Source organism: Vulpes lagopus, chromosome 11, assembly GCF_018345385.1.
Source record: "Vulpes lagopus strain Blue_001 chromosome 11, ASM1834538v1, whole genome shotgun sequence".
Classification (NCBI taxonomy): Eukaryota; Metazoa; Chordata; class Mammalia; order Carnivora; family Canidae; genus Vulpes; species Vulpes lagopus.
Window position 1 is genome coordinate 31,167,606 of NC_054834.1, and position 23,116 is coordinate 31,190,721.

Genomic DNA, 23,116 nt, shown 5'->3' on the forward strand with positions numbered 1-23,116 from the left:
CAATGTCTTGGATTTCATCACTCTCCTTTGCCAGTGCATGAACAGGCTGTCAAAAGGACCAGCAGAAGCCCCCGGTGCTCGTGTATGATGACAAGCTCTCTTTATTGAGCACTTACTTTGTGATAAATACTTTATGTATATTAGGCTATTACAAGTATCACAACTGGCCATTTTGCAAGTGGGGGAAGGAAAGTCAAAGCGCTTACCCAAAGTCACCAGCTATCAAGGAAGAAGAACTAGAAATTAAATCCAGTGTCCATAACCCCCAACACCTTTGTTTTAAAACACTGTCTTAGCTGAACCACTGACTACCCCTGTCCTCATCAATTTCTCTCTTCTCTAAAATCATTTAAACACTTAAAATGTACATTAAATCACTGTCAATTTATTCAGACAATAATGTATTGCCTTCTGATATAGTCAAAAGTGTGTTACTAAAGTCTATCTGACTATAGAGGCAGTATCTTTTGTATCATTATGTTCCCTGGGTGAACAGTCTGAGGCTGGTCACAGAGGATGGGCCTGAATGAATGACATCAGAAGTGATGGTAATAAAGAGGGACTTATAGAATGTATAGGTGTGTGTATGTGTATGTCATTTGTTCCACAGGATCAAAAGGAATTTCAGAAACTGTTTTGTCCATAATGCATCTGATGCCCAGGTTCTTTCATCTCCATCCATTCACAGTGTGGTTAGGAATACAGCAAAAATATGGACAGACATAAGACCGTATTGGTCAGAATCTGAGGTGGATGGGACAAGGTAAAAGCCCCCACGATGTCATAGGATTATTCTAGAAGGAAAAAAAGGAAGTTGGGAATCACTACATAACACTTCAGGGCTTGATTAGGGTCTGGGTTCACACATTCCCTACTAAAATCAGAATAATCGATCGCTGTCCCTAGAGGAGATTTAGATCCATTTCTGCAGACAATGGTCATTAACAAGTACAGATGCCCACTGCTCATGCTAAGGCTATAATCATGATGACTTGTATCTGATAAGCTCTATGGACTCTTCTTCAGTACTTCTCAAGCTTTACAGGGCGACAGACTCCAATTTCTGCCTCCTACCCCCAGAGTGTCTGATTCAATAGATCTGAGTAGTGCCTAAGTATTCGCATTTCTAGGGTCACCTGGGCAACTCAAGGCTCAGGTGATTGAGGGTCTGACTCTTGGTTTCAGCTCAGGTCATGATCTCAGGGTCCTGAGCTCAGGCTCCACGCTCAGGAGACAGTCTGCTTGACCCTAACCTCTCTGCTCCCCCCCACCCTGTGTTCTCTTTCTCAAATACGTAAATAAAATCTTCCAAAAAAAATTTCACATTTCTAACACATTCCCAGCAGACAATGATGCTGCTAGTCCTGGCATACTCTTTGAGAACCACTGCCCTTACTTGATGTTTGTTGTTGCTTGTTTCATTTATTTGCTTTCCCATAGCCATGTGAACTCTGACAACTACATCAGTGAAGAGACTGCCTAGTATTAAACCTTCATTTTTTTTCTGATTCTCAAATCAAATTTCTGACCTCCTGCTTGCACCCAAGACAGATGCGTCCAACTGCCCACCAGATGTCCTTATCTACATCACCTACAAAAAACTTCAAACTCAACATGCACCAGCTGAGTCCATTATCTAGAGCTTTCTTTACTGAACTTCTATCTCTGCTTGTGCTACCACCATTCAAACAGGTTAAAAACCTCAAAGTCACCCTTGACTTCTACTTTTCTCCCTAACATTGCTTAATTCTAGAATTTAAGCTCCCCAGTGGCAGATGCTTGCTATTTTGTTCACTATCATATCCCCAGCACTTAGGACAATGCCTGGAATGATGTAGGGATTCACTAGGTGTTGAATGGATAAATAAAAGAATGAATTCTCTGAGACCCCTCCCTAATCTGTGCCTGAGTTCAGGCTTCGTGTCTCATGGGAACATTTCAGTAGCCTCCTGCCCAGCTCCCCACTTCTGCAATGTTACCCCAACTCTGCTCCACCCTCTATAATCCTCTGTTGGAAACACAAATTGAGAAGCTTCACAACTGTGTTTACAAACTTCTAGACAGATTCCCTTTAAACATCAGAATATATCCAAGATGCACAAAACCCTTCACATTTTGGCATCCATCTTGCCCCAGCACCACAGGGTCTCAGTCCCCCAGGGCAACCCTAAATCCCAGCCCTCCTTCCGCCATAGTGGGACACAACCCTACTTCTGCAACGGAGCACATGAAGCTACACCACTGTTTCTAACAACTTACTCATCTACCTCTCATCATCTGAAAATGACCTATTCTACCAAGACCCAGCTGCAATGCCACATTCATTGTGAAGTACTTTCCAAAGAATACCCTGATCCCTCTGCCCTAATATATAGACACACGCCCCAAGGGAGAATTACTGATCCCATTTCTGTGATCCTAACCCTTTGTGTCTCTACTGAATCATGCAGATTATATTTTACTGTAATTATTCTTTTTTAAAAGGTTTTGTTTATTTATTCATGACAGACACAGAGAGGCAGAGACACAGGCAGAGGGAGAAGCAGGCTCCATGCAGGGAGCCCCATGCAGGACTTGATCCCAGGACCCTGGGGATCACGCCCCAAGCCAAAGGCTGATCCTCAACCACTGAGCCACCCAGGTGCCCCTACTATAATTATTCTGTTACAGAAGTTTCTTCTCCACTGAAGAACCTTCGTGTAGGTTCTGTAACCCAGAGGTCTTTCCCCTTTCTCTTGTACTCACCAGTATCTAGCCCAGTGTCTGACAGGCCCTCAGATGTTTGTTGAACTTGCCTCAGTTTAATTTAGTGAGCATCAATCAGACAGTACGGAATAAACCAACAGCCCTGGACTTAGTGAGACTAATTCTCTGAGGTCTTCACCAGCAAGGCCTAACTAAAAACTAAAATAATTACTCCGGCAGATAATTCATGAAAGAAGGAAAAAGCATTTGCATTTGAATGATCTAGCCAGGATTTTCTGCTTGTTGATGTTTCTGGAATTTTTCAGATAATGCCTTCAATTCTTTCATTCTTTCACTGGTGTGGAGAGTAGGCCAGAAAGTTAATCTATCCATCACTCTCCCATCCGAAACCAGGCAACTTTCAACCAGTTCTGCTGAAAACAGAGAAATTCAACGGAAACCAAGTTTTAGAGGGCCTGCGGGTTCAGATTCAGCACTCTGAAGAGCTCCTGAGGACCGCCAGGAGCTGCCACCCCCCCCCCCCCCCCTTGCAGGTGCTCTCCAGTCATTTACAGAACCTTACATCTGGCTACCATTTATTCATGCTCTCAGGATTCTCAGGGTTGGGGCAGGTCAGAGAGAGGAGGTGGGGTGGGCGGCAGGGTCAGGGGCAAATGCAGTGATCCGCAGAGCATAGCATGCACAGAGCCCTGCAGGGCCAAACCCGAACCAAGCCAGAAGGAAAGCCAGGCGACAGGTGGCACTCTGAGCTGTGCAGAGTGGGGAAGGCCCCGAGGGGGGGGAGGTGAAGGTCATCTCCATCCCCCCAAAACCAAGCGCATGACCCTCCCTTTTGCAACACACAGGAGCCTGCATGCATGCATGCATGCACACACACACACACACACACACACACACACACACAAGTACACAAATCCCCAGCACCTGCTTCGGAAGCCCTCTCTGCGCGCCTGGCCCGGAGGCCCGGCTCCACCAGAAGCGACGGGCGGATTTACCGTGGCATTACTTTTAATTAAGTCCCCGGCTTGGGCGGGGGGGTGCGGGGAGGGCCCTAATCCCGGGCCCGCCTGACGTCACCTGGGAACTGGCAGCGGGGACCGGGCCGACCTCGCCGCGACCCGGGTGCGCCTCCGCCCCGCGCGGGGCTTTGCTCCGCGGGAATTAAGGGAAGGAGAAATGTTAGTACACTTTTAATTGGAAACCGAGTTCTTCTTTCAGGGCGGCTTGTTTACTCAGGATCGGGCATTAGAACTCAGGGGAGGCTCTAATTGAAGTGACGGCTTTGGAGATTATGGGGAACATATGGCCCCACCGCCAGGCTCTTTATCTGCATTTTCTCATCAAACTGCTGGCTGGCCGGGTGTGCTTCTGCACCCGCCCTCGTCCAGCTCCAAAGGGCCTTTGAAGCCCAGAGGGCGGCGCGGAGGTGGTGGCCAGGCCCAGGCTGCACACCCTGGGCTGGTGGCACCGACTGTTCAGCCATGCTCAGAGGGAACAGGTGCACCCCAGGGAATAGCAACCCGACAGCCCATCACCTAGCTGGGCTGTCCTGGGCGCTGTGAGCCAGCAGCAAGAGGGAGTTGCCAGGGTAACGGGTCATTCTCAGTCCCTACCTCCCTGACCTTGGTGTTCCCCCCCAACTTGCCAAGCCCGCGCCCAGAAGGGAAATGCGAGGGAACCAGGACCCTGGGCCAGAATTAGGCTTCTCCCCATCTACCTCCCATCTACCAACCAACCTTCTGTACACCCTTGCAGCCTCCAGCACCAACCACCAGCTGTTCATTTCCACCCACCAACCAGACTATCTCTCTGTATCTAAGAGCTGCCAGTTAACTAAAGAGGAGACATAAAAAAAAAAAAGAAATTTAAACTAAAGATTTTATTTATTTATTCATGTGAGAGAGAGAGGGAGAGAGAGGCAGAGACACAGGCAGAGGGAGAAGCAGGCTCCATGCAGGGAGCCCGACGCGGGACTCGATCCTGGAACCCCAAGATCACACCCTAAACCAAAGGCAGACACTCAACTGCTGAGCCACCCCGGGATCCCAATTTTGAATTTCTGATAAGCAGGGATCCCTGGGTGGCGCAGCGGTTTGGCGCCTGCCTTTGGCCCAGGGCGCCATCCTGGAGACCCGGGATCGAATCCCACATCAGGCTCCCGGTGCATGGAGCCTGCTTCTTCCTCTGCCTGTGTCTCTGCCTCTCTCTCTCTCTCTCTCTCTCTCTCTCTCTCTCTCTCTCTGTGACTATTATAAATAAATAAAAATTTTAAAAAAATAAAAAGTGAATTTCTGATAAGCAATAATTTTATATTTCAGGAGACACCCTTTAAAAAAAAACATTGTTTATCTAAAATTCAAATTTAACTAGATTTTTGTTTGCTAAATCTCACAGCCCTGCTCACTCTAAGGAAAACAGCGGCCTTCTGGTTTAATTCCTGAATCTCCCTGGTTTGGCCCCAAAGCTCTGCCATTGGGTTCAGACACTGATTGGAGTGCCCCAACCCTGACCCCCTGAGCTTCACCTTCTGCTGGGGCGGTGGGTCTCAACCTCAGCTGAACATTAGACTCACATAGGGAGCTTTAAAAAAAAAAAAAAAAAAAGCAAAAAAATCTCAGAAGCCCAGGCAAACCCTAGCCCATCTAAATACTCCAGACCCATTCCATAGAAGCCCAAAGTATTTTTTAAAAATATGTAAGTAGAATAGGTCTTACAGGGTGACTATGTTGAAGAGTAATTCTCATTTGAGAGCATCACATTGCTTATTTGATTATTGACTGTCCCCCTCCACTGGGATATAAGCTGTACCTATAGCAGGCCTTCTACATAGTCCATGCTCAAAATATTTACTCATTAGTCAGATCTCATATATTTCTATACATTCCCCTCCTTCCCCAAACCCATCTTTGCCTGATGCAAGTGTTCTGCAAATTCCCACACATGGAACTGATGCTGAGTTGGTTCAAGCCACTACCTTACCACCCATACAGATTCCTAAGAAATTCCTGACACTTACCTTAAATATCAACTTGGACCACTGATCCCACCTCGTATATGCATGCACATGAAACTCAAATCCCTGCTCAGCATCACCAAGAAAAACGAAGCATGTCCCTGGGTCCCAGTGTGCAAACCTGGATTTGGACCAGTAAGAATCCAAATGGTTCTTAAATTGCCTCATTTTCAATATACTTTTACAGCACCAAATACCAAAGTGCTCAGAGAAAGCTAGAGCCTGATATGCCACCAAACCTTAGTAAAGTAGACTCTAGGGTTTCTCTTACGTCACTGATGCCATGGTACAGAGAAACATTGGAGGTGGTTCCTCCTTTTGCTCAGAATATGGTCTAAAGCATCTTTGGATCCATCGTGATACCTCTGGGTTGGAAATCTAAAGGTTGATTGGCATGGCTGGAATGCCGGTGCAAGAAAAAAAAAAAATCAGCATCTTCCCTGCACTTACTCCCCCAACCTTTCCTGTATGGTAATAAAGGAAAAGGAGTCTCTGGTCATTTCACTCAGGTAATGAAAAGTCAAAGTCATGGGTTGGGTCTCCATGGCCAGAGACTTCACTCCTAACCTTTACTAGTCACATTGCAAAGTCCTGGCTTTGTACTCAAAAGGGGTCTAATATAAAGATGGATAGAGGGACACTTGCGTGGCTCAGTCGGTTAGGTGTCTGACTCTTGGTCCTGGCTCAGGTCATGATCTCAGAGTCCTGGGATCAAGCCTCATGTCAGGCTCTGCACTCAGCATGGAGTCTGCTTATCCCTCTCCTTCTGCTTCTCTCCCTGCATTCTCTCTCTCTCTCATAAATAAAAACTTAAAAAAAAAAAAAGATGGGTTGATAGAGGCACAATGTCAACACTGCTACTTGAAAAACATATCTGAGTGCATCTCTCCTGAAAGTGGGGTCATAACAGATGGTAGGACATAGCAGATCAGAGAAGCGTATTAGAAGTTTTGATATTTACTGATTTACTCCACTGTTGTACTCTTATTCATTTAATTAATGAGGGCTGTGGGTTACACAGCTGATACCTCTCATCTGGACAAAAATGTCAATTGGTTTTTCCTACAACCATCAGATGGCCACAGGAGCTGAAATTTGATGAATAATTATAAAAACAGAACAAACCAAAACCAGCAATTTTTTTGTGTGCACTTTTAAAGTACTTCCATATTTATACACCATGTTGTCTTTGGATCCTTCAAAGCCTCCTACCTCCTTAGGAGATGCCCATGAGAAGTATAGCGATAGTGATAAATTATGGAGGAGGATCTGGAGTTAGAACAGAAGGTGAACTTTTGTCTGATTTGAAAGGGAGTGTAACTTAGTTCAAATCACCTTATTTTCATTGCTTTAATTGTATGTGAAAAGGTTCTTCTGTTGGGGACTCACAGGTAGTTCTACCGAGTAGCTGAAGCACTGCCATAGGCAGCCAGGAAAGACTGTCAGTGAAACATATGAGAACATTATGAATATTTTGAGGTCTATATTAAAATAGATGTCACATTTTAATCAAGTGGGCCACACAGCATAGTGCTTAATGATGCAGGCTCTGGAGCTGGGCTGCCCTAGTTTCAATCCGGGCTCTTTCAATTACTTAAACAAATTACTAATTTTTCCATGGTCACCTTCCTCATCCATAGGATGGGAAAAATCGTAACATTGCCTTCCACATCAGCTTGATATGAGGTTAAGTTAGTTAATTTGCATAAAGTGCCAAAGGCAATGCTTTGTGCAGAGTAAGGGCTCAATACCTATTAACAACATCATGTGAACGTGAACGTCACAATGATCAGTTGTTCGTCTGACCAATTTTTTTCCTATAGGGATTATGCAAGAGGAATGAATGCACACAGCACACTATGACAGATTAAATATTCTCTGAAGCAAACGCACTGATTTTAAATCATGATTTCTCCTAAAGTGATTGTGAGCACAAATCCCAAATTAAATTACAGTCGATGGAAGAGAGATAATGCATTGTCTGAGTTTGTACATCACCCGTAACTTTTCAAGCACGAAAGATAAACTCTACTCAACTCACAATTATAGCAGAGGCTGAGTATCAAGTGTCCTGACTTGGTAATTGGTAGAATTAAGTTCTTACTGTGGCTTATCCCTGACTCAAGTATCCTGTGTCCTTATTTCTCCATCTATACTATGAAGACAAAACAAATACACGGGAAGACAAAGGTTCAGAACAGAAAAGTAGCACTGAGCCCCAGATTGAAGGCAACAAATAATTCTGCAGTCGGTTTCATGACTGTGTTACTAACAAGAGACAAGACTTGATTTTGAAAACAAGGCAAAGAGCTGCGGCAATTATAGCTTTCTCTTCCTTGCTATCGGGAGATGCCAGATGAATAAATCCACAAAGATCTTTGTGTTAGTCATGATATAAATATGTGTGCTTTTCAAGTCCCCTTGATAATGCTAACAACAAGGAAAGCAGGTAATAGTTATTGTGTGTTTACTCTGTGTGGGGCACTGTGCCAAGTCTTTGGGGCCAGATGATCTCTTCTGTGTCTTTGGTCTTACTCTCAGCACCTGACAGAGATGGATATATAGAGAAGATTAAAACATAGTTATTGCCTTGAAATTTGAAGAATCCATACCAATTCCAAAACCTGGGGATAGGTTTGTAAATAACCACCTTTAGAAGCTGGTGTTGTTTGAACTTTAGGCCATGATCCATCAGTGGGTTATGACATTAATAGAGATAAGAGGAGAATTAAAAAATAAATAGAATAGAAAATAGCAGCATGTAGGGTAATCAGTAAATCAATTTAAGTGTTGAAACTTTATTTCATACACACGAATGTGCATAACAGGTTATGACAAAATATATATATTTGCCAATCTGTAGCAAAAATTTTCTGGAAAACACTGTGGGGAGTCTTCTGAAAACACTGCTTTAGAGGAAAATATAAAATATGATTGAAATATGTCTTTTAACAACTACACTATTTATCAGAGTATCAGAGTATTTTAATACCTGCATAAGATTTTTGTTATTGTTGTTTTCTTAATGGCTCACCCTTTTGTTTCTTAAAGGAAAGAATGACAAAACTGATTTCCAGGCTGTCCCTTTTTCCTGGCTCTCAGCTTCCTTATATTACTTTCTATCAGGGCCCCACTGTTCCCCTGACATTACGAGGTTGGCTTTGAGAGGTTTCTCTGAATTGCATTGTTCAGTATTCTTGAACTCCTCTGCCCTTCTTTCCCTGCAACTAAAACACAGCATTTAGCACAGAGCCTGAGACAGTGTAGGCATCTATAAGAAATATGTATTGAATTAAAGGTTGGTAAGGTGGCTGCCCAGAAGGATATAAACAGATTATGGTGTGTAACAGAGCAATCCTAACAGGCCTATTCAGGAATACAGTGCGTTCACTAACAGGTAGCTGTCAGGTTCAGTGTCCTTCCTGGACTCAAAGACTAGGGCTGCAGAACAGAAGCAAATCCACTCCAAAAGCAATTCATTTGAAGATGGGAGATCTACTGCCATCCTCAGAGCAAGAGGCACAGAGATCCACCCCCAAGATAACCAAATCCCAGAAAATGTTACGTTCAGGAATAAGAAGATACTTGGGCACTCAAAAGAGCTCAAATCAGAATCTCCCTAAACTTCAGATCCCCAGTATATAAAAGAAGAATAACTCAGTTCAATGCATGCTTCCTGTTCTTGCTTGAACTTCCTATTAAGTCCCAGGAAACTGTTTCCTCCTGGCCTTCTGCATGGACTTTCCTGGATGCAGCACCAGCTACAATGTTCAGAGACTGGGGAGCATCTCTGAGACATGGGAGCCCACGGGTGACTCAGTCCATCTGCAGTTCACACTTCCTAGCCACTCAAAAATCACAGGCCCTCTCTGTGTACTACCCCGAGATGGCCCCAGGTCAGCTATCCAGGAGCATCTGAAACAGAAGAGCAAAAACAGAAGACAAGATGTCTGTGAAATGATGGGTCTTTGGTGAACTTAGTGTATGAGCCATGAGCTCCCCAGCCCCTGTACCAGAAGATAAGATTGATGCCTGCCACTTACTGGACATGGACCAAGTTTCAGGCTCTTGGTCACTTCTCACTTATTTGGAAAGAGTCCCCCAGAAGGGGAAGTAACTTTCCCAAGGCTGCACTGATAGGAGTGCAGGGTAAGACTCAAATGCAGACCTAACTTTAGACCCCACGCCCTTTACACTACCATTCAGAAAATGACTTCCTCATACCTCCTACTGACTTTTCCTTTCAAATATTGCATTCTGAAATTCATGACTATGAACTGACAAGGATAATCCTCTAAGATGGTCAGGCATTTTCCAAAACTTATGAGGTAACCACTACCTCTCTGCTCTAATTTATTGGAGAACAAGAGTTCCAAGTTAGGTTGAAAGAAATACTTCTGTAATGGATTTTTTTTTTAAATCAGTTCCAAGGCTGTGGAAGGAAATTAAAACAAATGTCTAAACCTGACTCAGAAAAGAAGGGAAAAGAGATGTATTGCACAATTAGAGAGGCATCTGGATCTCCCAAAGCAGCAATAGCCCATATCCTAAGGAAAATTAAGAAGGAAGAAGGATCCCCAAACTCCGGGACGTGTCAGAAATCTTCACTTTAGCTCCAGTAAGCAGCAGCCATACTGGAGATTGGTGCCTCTCCGCCAAGGACCTCAGAGGCTAATACGAACAGGACAAAGTTAATTTATTCACACACCAAGGAAACATGCACTGAGCTCCTGTTGCATGCCAGGCACTGTGCTAGGGCCAGGTGAGTGTAGACCACAAGGCGAGAAGGAGTAGAAGCCTTCCCAAGCCAGTCTGGACTACTGGATAAACAGAGGCCATGGAACTGCTGTATTTATCTGAAATATAAAACCTCCTTTGCAGAAGGCATCCTCATGATAGGGACTTTGTGGCTCAGGGCTTCCTCTGGGAAAATCCTTCCACAAAAACAGCACTGAAGAGAGCCCTGCCTTACCCTGCTACTAGTTTCCATTCTCAGAAAAAAGAGGGAGGAATGCAGGGCCAGCTACTCTAGTCTTTGGTTATGGCCAAGGAGAATTGGTAAAGGTAAGAGGAATTGATGGTTTGAAACTTGCAAGAAAATAATGGCCAAGGGATAAATGTTGGGCACAATCTAAAATGGTGGTCTTCAAGAAAGAAAACCTTAAAATTATAAACAAACCAACCCCAGAACGAACAAGCCAAAAAACACAGTTTGAGTCCATGGTAAGGGACTATAAAAGGAAATAAAATATAAAAGATATTGTTAGAGAGAGGGGCAAAAAATGCAGTTCTGACTCGACATTCCTCGGTGGTCCCAAAAATGAAGAAAAAGGAAATGTTAACATAAAAATAACATAAAAAACTAAACACAACTTGGTGTCCTGGATTGAATCCTAGAACGGATGCAAGACATTGGTGGAAAATCTCATGAGACCAAATAATAACTTCAGTTTATATAGTTGAGTGAACAGTACTGGATCGATGTTAATTTCTTAGTTCACATGATATACTTATCAAAATGTACACATGAATATGAAGTGTTAACATTAGGGGAAGCCAGTTGAAGGTTATATGGCAATGTGTCTTACTTTGCAATTGTTGTGTAAATCTACAATTTTATTTCAAAATAAAGTTTTTAAAAACTGTTGCACAGGGGATCCCTGGGTGGCTCAGCAGTTTCGCGCCTGCCTTTGGCCCAGGGTGCGATCCTGGAGTCCCAGGATGGAATCCCACGTCAGGCTCCTGGCATGGAGCCTGCTTCTCCCTCTGCCCGTCTCTCTCTCTCTCTCTCTATCATAAATAAATAAAAATAAATTAAAAAAAAAAAACTTGTTGCACAAGACACTGTCAGATGACCTCTGATGTCGAAATAGGAAAAGGGATAGATTACTGAGACATACAACATGGACCAGCCAACAGGCGCTACAGTTGCCTACCATCAGTCCCCAAGCCTTTGTCCCCACCCCAGGTCAGAAAAGCCAATGAAATCATGGGCCACATCAATAGAATGTGACATCCATGACAAGTAGTAGTAGTAATAACACCGTGCTAGTTCAGACCACACGTCAGAAGATTTCATTCCCTTCCGGATGGTACATTCTAGAGAGATGGCAGTATGTTTACAGACAGATCAGCCTCTTCTATGGGATGGCTGGAGGAATGGAGAAGAACGAGACAGGACAAAAGAGGACCCAGGGACTATGAGGGTCTCCGTTTGCAACGCAAAGGGCTGGCACGTATCAGGGAGATGGGCTGATTTCGTGAGTTCCTGAAAGCAGAACCAAGGCCGAAGTTGAGGTTGCATGTGGAGACAGACACTGGGGCTCCATGCAACAGTTCTGATAATCCCTACTCAGAACGTGAGACCAAGAGCTCCCCATGGTTGGAGACAGGCCAGAGGCTGGATGAGCATCTGGTGGGAATGTGAACTGGGGAGCCTTTCATGTGCCTTTGAACTGCGAGCACCTGTGATTCTCTGGTCAAGGAGGAGAGCACAGGGGTGAATGTCACTGGGCCATCCAAGCTGCCCAATAAGCCCGAAGAAGATTGTCAGACTCAAGCTACAAATTCCATTCTCCTCCTTGAGAAGGCCACTGGCAAAACAGGGATCAGGATAAAAGAAACTTCTCCAGCTACACCAGAAAAGAGATCCAGCAGCAAAATATCCCTGAATTTGGTGTCCCTTAGGCCTATAAGTGTGTCCTCTGCTTCTGTGTCAGAATGGTCAGCACCTTAAGACCACAGATTCTAGAATCCTAGATTTAAGTGGCCCTAGGGATCACTGGTCTTGTCTTCTACCCACTATAATTAAAACATTGAGACAAGCCTTTTCACCTGTCATAAAGGGTCCAGTCTGCACCCATGCTAGACAACAAAACCTGTCATTTCGTCTACATTACATGGGTCTGCACCCTTGGGTATGACTCTATTTCCCTCAGCCTATTTGTCACAGGACTAAATACACCGAGTTTCTTTATTTATTGTTCAAGAAGGTAATCACTCTCCTCTAGACCCTCTCCAGTTTGTCAGTGATGTCCTAAAATGCATCACTTAAATTAGGCCAAATAGTGTACATGTGCTCTAAGCAATGCAAAACTGCAACAATCGCATATTAGGGACATTATAGCTCTATTAACACGGCATTCCTCGAGGCTCCCACTGGCTTTGTGGCCAACTAAGCCCCGTGTGGAATTCCACCAAAACAGGCCCCGTTCCACATAACTACTATTGAATTTTGGAACCCAGTGGTTAAATTTCGTCTTGCTGACTTTGTGCTATTCTGTGAGCTCATCAAGATCTTTCTGAACATTGAGAGTAACAGCTGCCACAACAGCGTTCCCTGCCAGGTTTGTGTCATCTGCAAATCGAATAAACCTGCCTTCTGTGTCTTCATCCAAATCATTGATAAAAACGTTAAAGATGACAGCATATTCCATCATTCACTCAACAAATATTTGTCAAGTACCTATAATATGTAGAGAACTCAGGACAGATATGAGAGGAGAAATCGTGTTTGTACTGGGACACGTCCTAAATTGTTTGCTTTCTGTAAACCCCCCAATATGAGATGGACTTCTTTCCTTGAAGATTTAATTCAGCTCATTAGATACTTATTGATCATTTATTCTTCCCTCAGCATCATGCTAAGCTTTGTTGAGGGAACAGAGGAATTAAAACCCATAACCCAGTTCCTTAGACACTTACCCTCTCGTTAGTGAGGCAGGATTTGGCACACAAAACATTTTATGATGTAAGACAGGCAATATTTATATAATTGACAAAAAGAGGGAAAATATATGGGGTTCTGGCTGAGACTTTATCATTTTGGTTAAAGCTGCAAAACAACAAAAAAACAAAAACAAAAAAACAAAAAAAAAAGCTGCAAAACAATGATAGATTTTTCAAGTTGAGAGGGACAACAGAATTCCTCTAGAAGCACTCTCCTCCTCTCCCAACACCCAAAATTAGTTTCAACAAGTGAGGGTCTACCTCTTGAGTCATTTTGCTCTTTGTTTGCTCTAATAATTAGGATGGCCTCCTCACACACCGAACGTTGAGTCCAAATTGCTTGCCTTTACCTTTCTATCTATAATGAAGTACTCCGTGATTTTGCTAAATAATTGAACAACTTCAAATTCTGCTCTCTGAAGGTAGAAATAGGTCTGATCCAACCTTGTGAAGGCAACAATTATGCCCTCACGTTGTCTTTACTTCTCTGGCCTGAACATCTGTAATTCCTTCATCTGACATGATTTGGGGATCTCTCCACCTCCCCACATCATTCTGGCCAGTCACACTAGGACTCCATCGCCCGCACAAAGCAAGCACTCAAGGTACATCTACCAAATGAATGTGTACGTAAAGGAGCCAGAAAGCTCTACTTTGTTTACATCAGTCTCAAAAGAAAATGCTCAGAACTGAACATACTGCTGAAAATGGGGCCAGAAAAGTGGGCTCCTAGCAGTCCCCATGCTCTGAACATTGTATTAATTATTAATGCTGCTCAGATCCAGCCTTTTCTCTGTCTTTGCACAGGGGTGGCATGGGGGAGGGACAGTACGTTAATACTTCATGCTAATTCTGTAGTCAGTTAAATCTGTGAGTCTTTACCACAGGGGGAACTAGATAACTTTGCAGTCAAGCCCCACACAATCCTGTACCAAGAAAGGCCACTGCACTTCCTTCGATGTGAGAAAGAACGGTGCGTCCCTCTGGGTATGCGTATCTTTAAGGTCATGCTGGCATTCTGATCCCCATAGAACCTAAGCCCTTTGGGAATCTGAAGATTTTGCAGTATTTCTGGGAAGGAGGCCCAAGTAGGTGGGCACAGCAAGACACCTACAGGGAAATCCAGGGTGAGGTGACCTTCCTATACCAAGTGGGGGCCATGAAGTCGGGTTTAGAATGGGCTCAACTACCCCAGCAGGAGACAGTGTGTCAGTGTCAGTGTTCCTCAAAAGGAGAAACTGCCTCCAAATCAAAACAAACCAGGGAGAGCTAAAGATGGGCAAACCCAGCAGGAGTTGGGATTGTCCTGGTGTCCGCTTACTTAAGGCTGCAAGAAGAGTCAGGCAAGAAGAACCAACAGGGGGTAAAGGAAGCAAAGCAGCCTCCCATGAAGACCCACCACGAGCAGACACAGCCAGCCTATAGTGCATGCCAGGCTTTTTGGTTTGCATTCTCTCTTTGGTTCCCCCAAATAAAACTATGAGGTTGGCATGACTGTCACGACTTCACAGTTGTGGAAACTGAGGCTTAGGGAGGTTCAGAAAGTTGCCCACAGTCACATCACTCTAAGGGGTGCAGCCAGGCTGAGACCTGCACCCCTCCTCACCCCCACCCCCACCTGTCCCCAAAGCCCTTGGACTCGAGCATCTTGCCACAGTGCTTTTGTTTCAAGAGTTTACTCATTCCTTAAAGATTTAATCCAGCACCCCTAATGTTCCAGGCCTGTGCTAAGCCCTGGGGACACAGTGGTAGAAGAGACACATGCCGTCCCTCATGGGGCTTAGCATTTGGCAAGAACAACAAACAGCCAGACAAGCAACTGCATTAAAGCAGGATCCGCAGGAGGGGGAGTGAAGGGCAAACTCATCCACACGAGGGATTAAGAGCCTTCCCTGGGGAAAAGAGCCCCGAGAGAGAAGCTGAAAGAATATGCTAGCAAGACCCCAAAGTGTGGGAGAGAAGAGAACAAAAGCTGAAGGTAGGGAGGTGAGCGGAAACCACTGATGAGCTGAGTCCAAGGAGGCCGAGTGAAGAGCCGGAGGTCTAAGAGGCCCCCCACTCCCGCCACCAAAGGGCTGAGAGGTGGGCAGAGGGAGGTTAGAGCCGCGTTCAGGAGGCCTGCGTGCACTGGGATCGTCGGGGCGAGAATCAGTAAGGCCAGGGGCTCTCACCAATTTGCAGAAGGGAGGTGCAAAGTCAGCCAAACTCTGCCCACCCGGTGGAGACAGACACACACTCAACCTGGACACTTAATTCACTTTCTCTGGCCTTCTGAAACCCACTGTATATGATCTTGGAGCTCTCTTAGCCCCTAACAGAGGCTCAGAGCAGCTCAGGGATTATGAAACCGAATTATTGGTTCCAGGGCATCATTGCCTGTAATGGTACCACGTATCTATACCCTCGTGGTGCGTGCAGTGTACGTCCCCTCCCCCTGGATTTTGGGGTTCAGCTTTGAGTTGGCTTTAACTGGTGGGCCATTAGCTGACCTGATGGGAGCCGAGGCTGGAAACGCGCTTGCAAGGTTGGGCGGGCCTTCTTGCACTTTTGTCACGGCCAAGAGGAGATCATGCCACTGCCTCTCAAGCCTGGACCCCGGAGTGAGACCAAACCCTGGTGTGCAGCCTAGAGCCCAGCTCAGCCGATTCCAGGTGACCTGCAGACCCTCGGGCTGATGCAGAGTCACCCCCGTTAACCCAGAGACTTGTGAACCTGTGGATTAAGCGTTCACAGTCACACACCATGGACTCTGGGGGCAATTCCTGGCCAGTGAGAGATCCCGCCAACCTTACAAAGACACCGCTGCTGTGCCACGGAGTGGGGCTGCTCTAGGGGCTGGGCGTCTAGGGGGACAGCAATGCAGACCATCAGCTCAGCCCCCACCCCATCCCACCCCCCACGCCCCTGCCGCCCAGCGCCAGGCACTCACCTGAGTCTGAGGCTGCCGGGCTCACCAGACTGAGTAGCTCCCGCTCCTTCTCATAATCCCCTTTGCAGAGCAGCTGCCCCTCCTTCAGGACAAACTCGTCGCCCTTCTGGAGCTGCCGCTCACAGACGCAGCAGCAGAAGCAGCTCAAGTGGTACACGCTCTTCTGGGCCCGCATGACGAACTCATTGGGTGCAATGGCCTCGAAGCAGCCCCCACATTTGACCGCAAACAGCCTGGCAGCAGGGGAGAGAGGGAAGCAAGGTCTTTGAGAAAGGTCTGATTGGGCCCAGCTGGCCTTGGGTCAAGAAGAACAAAAGAGACTCCAAGAGCTAGGGTGAGGGCGGTCGGAATGGAGTACACCCGAAATCCAGATGACGTGCTCCCCGGCAGGGCTGAACCAGAGGATTCAGTTGTGTTCCTCACCAAGGCTGAAGAAGAGCAGGGGCAGAGGCACTGGAAGCATCCTGAGCCCAGCGCACGACCGGCGTGGTCTAGGACACGGTGTTCCCAAAGGGTAGTCTACACCCCGGTGGGATCCCTGGGGAAGCTTATTGTTCAAACCAAAGATCTCTAACACAGACGTCCAGGCCCACTCCCATCAGCCTGTAGGAGAGGGGACCCCAGGATGTGAATCTGTATGGCAAGCTTGGCAGGGCATTCTGAGGCCTAATGTGGTTGGTGAGACGGAAACTGTATCCCAGCTTCCCAGGGTGGCTTTTGATGGATTCAACCTCTCTCCCAGGACTTCTTATTTCACTTATTTTCAACAGACCATGTAGAGGGTAGCCATCTATGCCAAGCCAAAGCAGTAGGCACTAGCAATGTTAAGGTAAATAAAAGAAAACCCCTTTCAGATATGAGCTCAGGCGGCTGACATGTTTGTGCTGGTCATTCGGTAGCTTCCTGCTAAGGTTTCGAGATGCCAAATGCAGGGCACCTGGGGTGGCTCAGTTGCTTACGTGCCCTACTCTTCGTTTTGGCTCAGGTCATGTCTAAGGGTCATGAGATCCAGCCCTGGGTCCGGCTCCATGCTCAGCACAGAACCTGCCTGAGATTCTTTCTTCCTCCCTCTTCCTCCCTCCCCTTCCCCTGCTCATGCTCACTCTCACACTCTGTCTAAAATAAATAAAATCTTTAAAAACTAAAATCAATAAAATCTTTTTTAAAAAGACACAAAAAAGCAGCGAGATCCAGAGGCCTGTGCCCTGCTACCAGCTACACCAACAACTGCCTGCAAAACCACGGGCACGATTCCTTCCCTTTGCACTTCTTTTCTCCGGATGCTGCTAAGATGTGAGGCCAGACAATCTCTCCCAGCTTCATAAGCCTTACGGTGATCACTTCCTACTGCTGACTTCAAACATCTTAATCTTGCCTCATCATTTAGCTTTTCCCATACCTGCAGTTGAAGAACAAGACCTATGGAATAGTTGTATAACCCATACCGTCTTGCACCTGGTGGACACTCAGTAAACATTGATTTGCTTTGACCCACCGATCTAACTCGTTCTCCTAAAATAACATGTGTAAAGAGCCATGCACTGGGGCTGCCACACAGTAGGTCCCAATAAAAGTAACCCTTCTCCTTGCAACCCCCAGACCAGTAACAGTTCAGGGTAGTCTGGGGACAGATGAAAATTTAAAGCAGATCTATGTCTTTGTAAAAATGCCTCATGATAACATAATTGCCTTTGTCAACCCCTTTGGCATAAGCACAGAGATAATACACCCTAAAAATATCTCTGGGATTCATGCATTATAGCACTCATTTTTCTATCTCCAAAATAAACAGGTGTTTGGGGTTTTTGTGGGGTTTTTGTTTGTTTGTTTGTTTTTAAAAAAAAATATTTTAATTATTTATTCATTCATGACAGAGAGAGAGAGGGGCAGAGACACAGGCAGAGGGAGAAGGAGGCTCCATGCAGGGAGCCTGACATGGGCCTTGATCCCAGGTCTCCAGGATCAAGCCCTGGGCTGAAGGTGGTGCTAAACTGCTGAGCCACCTGGGCTGCCCTTTGCTTTTTTATGTAGTAGCACAACAGGGGAAAAGAATCTCTCCCAAAACCTCCACCCCCCCGCCCCTCTCTCTCTCTCTCTCTCTCTCTCAATCTGTCCTCACATACCAGAGTGTCAACAGGCATGGACAGTTCAGATGGTGTAGGGCGAGGATGGCAGCAAGGGGCGACCAATGGCCAGAGTCCATTGAACTCCACGCCCTCCTCTCTTCGCAGAGACACACACACCAGCCAACTGAGACCACTCAGAGCTGATGCCACCTTGCTCTGCTAACAAGTTCCATGTTGGTGGGAGCTGAGGATGCAGAATAACTGAAGAGCCTTTTCTTATACACAGGCCAACCACCATCATGGCCTAAGTGTGGCCAACCCCATCTCCATTCACACATTCAATTACCAGTCTACTCTTCTCTTCACCCATTCATTCATTCGGAAGCACCCAGCTCGCACTAACACCACACGCTGTCCTAACTGGGAGAGGAAGAAGAGAAACCACCGCCCAGCAGCATTCACATCTGCACACCATTGTACATGGAGTGTCCATTAGGTGTCGGGCACTGTTGTAGGCACAAAATCATCCAAAACCAAGTCTTCAACCCTGCAGAGCTCCCACACTAGTGAGAGAAACAGCAAACAAACAAAACAAAAAAATACCAAATAACCTCTGCCCATAGAGATTTACCTGTGGGAAGGGGATACAAGAACAATACAAAATGTCCAGTGAATACACAACAGAAAGGCGTCAAGCCATACTTGGTTGATAAAACAATCCCTTCCCAGCTCTGGAGCTGTACGAGTTCATGACTCCAAGTCTACTTGGAAGCTTCCTGAAGAAGGGAAGAGTTTTGAGGGTGAGGAGGAAGCAAAGGAGGGGTTCCCAAGGAGGCGCTGCACACAGATTGGCCAAAGGAAAATGGAAGCCATTCAAATTCTTTGGGTGAAGGGAGCCAAGGCCTGGGGGAAGAGAATGAAGCGGCCTCCCATGACTCCATGACCGAACAGCCTCCCAGGACAGAGGCCAGCCAGCAGGTGATGCCAGCACAGCTCAGGATCAGGAATGCATGAGCTCCCGCTCCCTCTCAACCCAGTCCTTGGGCCACCACACCAGCACCTCACCCCGGCCATCAGGAGCACCTTATAGCCCCCATCCTGATATGCCCGCCCTCTGCCTCTCGACGTCCAAGGGGTTAGGGTGGCTCTTCCACCACCGACAAGGTATACAACAGCCCCAAACCACAACTCCGGAAACCAGCAGCCCTGCCTTCTTCTACCCCCTATCTCCAGCTCCATATCCAACCTCCTCTGCAGGGCACACCAGTCCCCCCAACATGTGCCTTTACTTCCTGCCCCCTCACTGGATGCTGGATGCATGAGGCAGAAAAATCACCGGGTTCTTCCCTGGCCCCTCATCCCTAGTCACTGTTTGCCAACCTGAGCAAACTAATCAATGCCTTTCCAGGGTCTGGTCAAAGGCCCTTTGTCCCCAGAGCCCTCCTTCTCCTCCCCTTCCCCGAAGGGAGCTGTTAAACAGACTCCCAGCGAGTCAACAAGCACTTGAGGCAGCCGCAGGTGGTTGCATCTGTGCTGGCCCGGCTTCCACCCTGTTAATCTCCTCCCCTTTCTCCGCCCTTCTTCATTTCATCCCTCTCTCCTAAAACTTTCCCCAACTTGGAGAAGGGAGGGTGGGGGTGAGCTCCGCAAAGGCCACCGTGTTGACTCAGCAGAGGCCGGAGAAAGTGGCGGGAGTTGTCGGGGCTCCAGTCCTGAGATGGTCACGGTCAGTGGGGATTACGGGCCAGGAAGGGAGGGTGGAGAGGGGGAAAAGGTGGGGGACAGCCCCATCTCTCTCCATTCTCTCCACCGGCTCGCCCCCTTCTGGGTGAAGACCAGGTCAACCTCACCCCACTACCATGACTCTCGTCACCCTCCCTAACCCCAGCGCAGTGCAAGGAGAAGAGGCGCACGCAGTCCACCACCTGTGTGCCAGATGTGTACACAGCTGTACGGGTGCCCCTGTGGCTCCAGCCGCCGGCTGCACACCTCCCACAAGTTGTTTTCTCTAAGGCTCAGACAAGCAGAGAAAAGGATTTGTTCAAAAGTCCAGGTCGTAATTAAAACACAGCCTGTCTCTTCCCAATGCCCTGGATGGCGTCCCCCACGGTTCCTTCCCCCTCTGAATGCTAATGAGACCGTACTCTGGGTTCACAGCCTGGCAAGACTGGCTGTGCCCTTGAAAGGCTACACAAGGTTTCCAGAAATGTCCGGCTCCTCCAGACATGCGTAACAACTCCCAACTCCTCCTCCCGTTGGAAATTCTCCTAGCCCTGCAAACTCTTCGAGTGATTCCTTATCTCCTCTTTGCATCGAATTCTATAATTCACCTATAAAATGGGAACAAGGGGATGCCTGGATGGCTCAGTGGTTGTGCATCTGCCTTTGGCTCAGGACGTGATCCCGGGGTCCTGGGATCGAGTCCTGCATCGGGCTCCCTGCAGGGAGCCTGCTTCTCCCTCTGCCTGTGTCTCTCATGAATAAATAAATAATCTTTAAAAAAATAATAATAAAATAAAATGGGAACAATACCCTGTGGCTCACCGAAGAGCCCCGGGGCGATGCCCATCCCAGAGCCGAAGCCCGCAGTTAGCGCTCTCCTTGCTCCAGTGAACGCCCTCTGCAGGGGGCCCCAGGGTGTCCTGGCCTCTGGGAGCTCCCAGCCTGCAGCCCACAGCAGCTCTCAACACAGACCACGGCACCGTGTGTCCAGAGCATGCAGGAGGGAGGAAGCCAGAGTGGCACAAAGGAGAGCCCCAGCCACTTGGTTTAGGGGTCCTGGAATCTCTGGTCTTGCCCTCTCCCTCCCTCTCCTCCTTGTCCCCCTCCCCCTGGCGCTTTCCCACACCATCCACCAGGCTGGGATGTAGCCTGGCTGCAATTCTATTCAGTGTCCTGCTGCCACCCCTCCCTGTGGAGCCCCCCACTCCCCCACAGCCATGAGACGACCACTTGCAGTCTTGGCGACAGAGCCTGAGCCGGCAGGTGCTGTTGCTGCCCGCTGTCCCTAGTAGGACTGGGAGCAGAGTACGTAATCTTCTGCAGCCTTGGTCTGCTCAGATATAAAAGGCAGTAATGATGCCCACGCTGCTGGGTCAGCGAGGACTAGACAAGAACACGGGTGCAGAGTACTTTATCATCCATCAGGGGCTGCACATGCTGTAGTCATTCTTATTTGCCCGGACTCTGGATTTTGATCTTTTGGATTTTTTTTAATTTTTATTTTATTTTATTTTATTTTATTTTATTGGCCCCAAAGGTAGCAAGTTAGGCTTAGGAGTCTCCCGAGGCCTATTCTGGGAGAGCTCTTCTTCCTCAGTGGCCTGAGCCCAGTCTGCCCACATTTCCCACCTTTGATGTGAGTGTGACTTCATCTCGAAGGACTGGGGAACTGCCCTGGGGGGCAAACCCAAGGGGTTTGAGGTGGGGGAGTGAAGCCCAACCCAGCTCCAGCCTCCTGGCTCCATGCTGGCAGCCCTGGGAGGACAGGTATGGGATCGGAGCTGGGAACCCAGGGCTCAAGGGCTCCTCCTTTACCAACCGGCCTCCCAAAAGCCACCTGTCCTTTCCCTTTCTAGTCTTGAATGGCTAAGTACTGCCTAGATCGGTGTTAGATCAAGGATGGAGAGGCTGCAGAGGGGGCATGTCTCTATTCCTCAGGTGTCCTCACTCCACACCTGGCAGCCAAGCAGCTCACCTTGCCGGTACCCAAATCCACGTCCCCAGAAGGTGCTTTGGCAGGACATGGCCATGCCATGGCGACTGTCCCAACAAAATATTTTCCAGAACCGTATCATTCACAGTCACAGATTTATATATGTAATACATATGTGTATGTATATATATATACATATATTTATATACCTATATATGTATATAAATATATACATACAAACTAAGGCCGAGAGAGATCATGTATGGACCCACAAACCCACAAAACACATATACGCACACTCCAGCCAAAACCTACAACTCACTCACGTGCTCGCCTTCTCTCTCCCTGTCTTTCTACATTTCTGTATCATTTTTTTCTTTTTGTGATCACACATGTAATTTTATTTTGTTTTATTTTGTTGTTGGCAGATTGAATTTAAATTTTAAAGATGTATGGATTATTTCTAAAAAGGATCTCCCTAGATACTAGATACCTAGAAAAGATTCTGTATGAAGAAAGCAATCTGCCCCTAGGGCATGTTCGAAACCCACTAGGGCTGGGTAATTTCTTAATTCGCTCCCATTTTTGTAATTCAGGATTTTATTGCAGGGTTGGGAACCCGACCCTGTAGCTAAGGAGACAAGAGCATTCCAAAAAAAAGCAGACCTGAAGGCGTGACAGCTGAGAACGACCTCAGGAACAAGTCAAAGGCTGGCAGGAGAGAAGCAGAGCAGCCCAGTAGGCACCAGCACATCCCTCTAATGCAGGAATCCCAGCAGAAAGACAGGGATCTGCTGAGGGACCAGACACACCCCCAGACCTGGTGTCAGTTGTGTGATGGTAGGAAAACCACCCCACCATTCTGAATGCTGGGGTCCTCGTACTTTGATCATGTCTCAACACCCCCCTGCCCCAGGTTATTGTACTTCAAAGGAAGAGAAGCTTGTGGCAGAGAGAAAAAAGGGGGATGGATCTTTATTAAGTACCACCTGAAGCCAGCAACTGTGGTATTTCCTTTA

The 23,116-nt window shown here is 47.0% G+C and overlaps 1 protein-coding gene across 1 annotated transcript in view; it reads right to left on the bottom strand.

Annotated features, from left to right (window-relative positions):
* Positions 1–23,116, bottom strand: part of LMX1A (LIM homeobox transcription factor 1 alpha) — a 151,606-nt gene that overhangs the window by 31,978 nt on the left and 96,512 nt on the right. Inside the window, exon 3 of the mRNA XM_041722513.1 lies at positions 16,377–16,609. Within this exon, the coding sequence (XP_041578447.1) occupies positions 16,377–16,609 (233 nt within the window). The remainder of the gene's footprint in view (positions 1–16,376; positions 16,610–23,116) is intronic.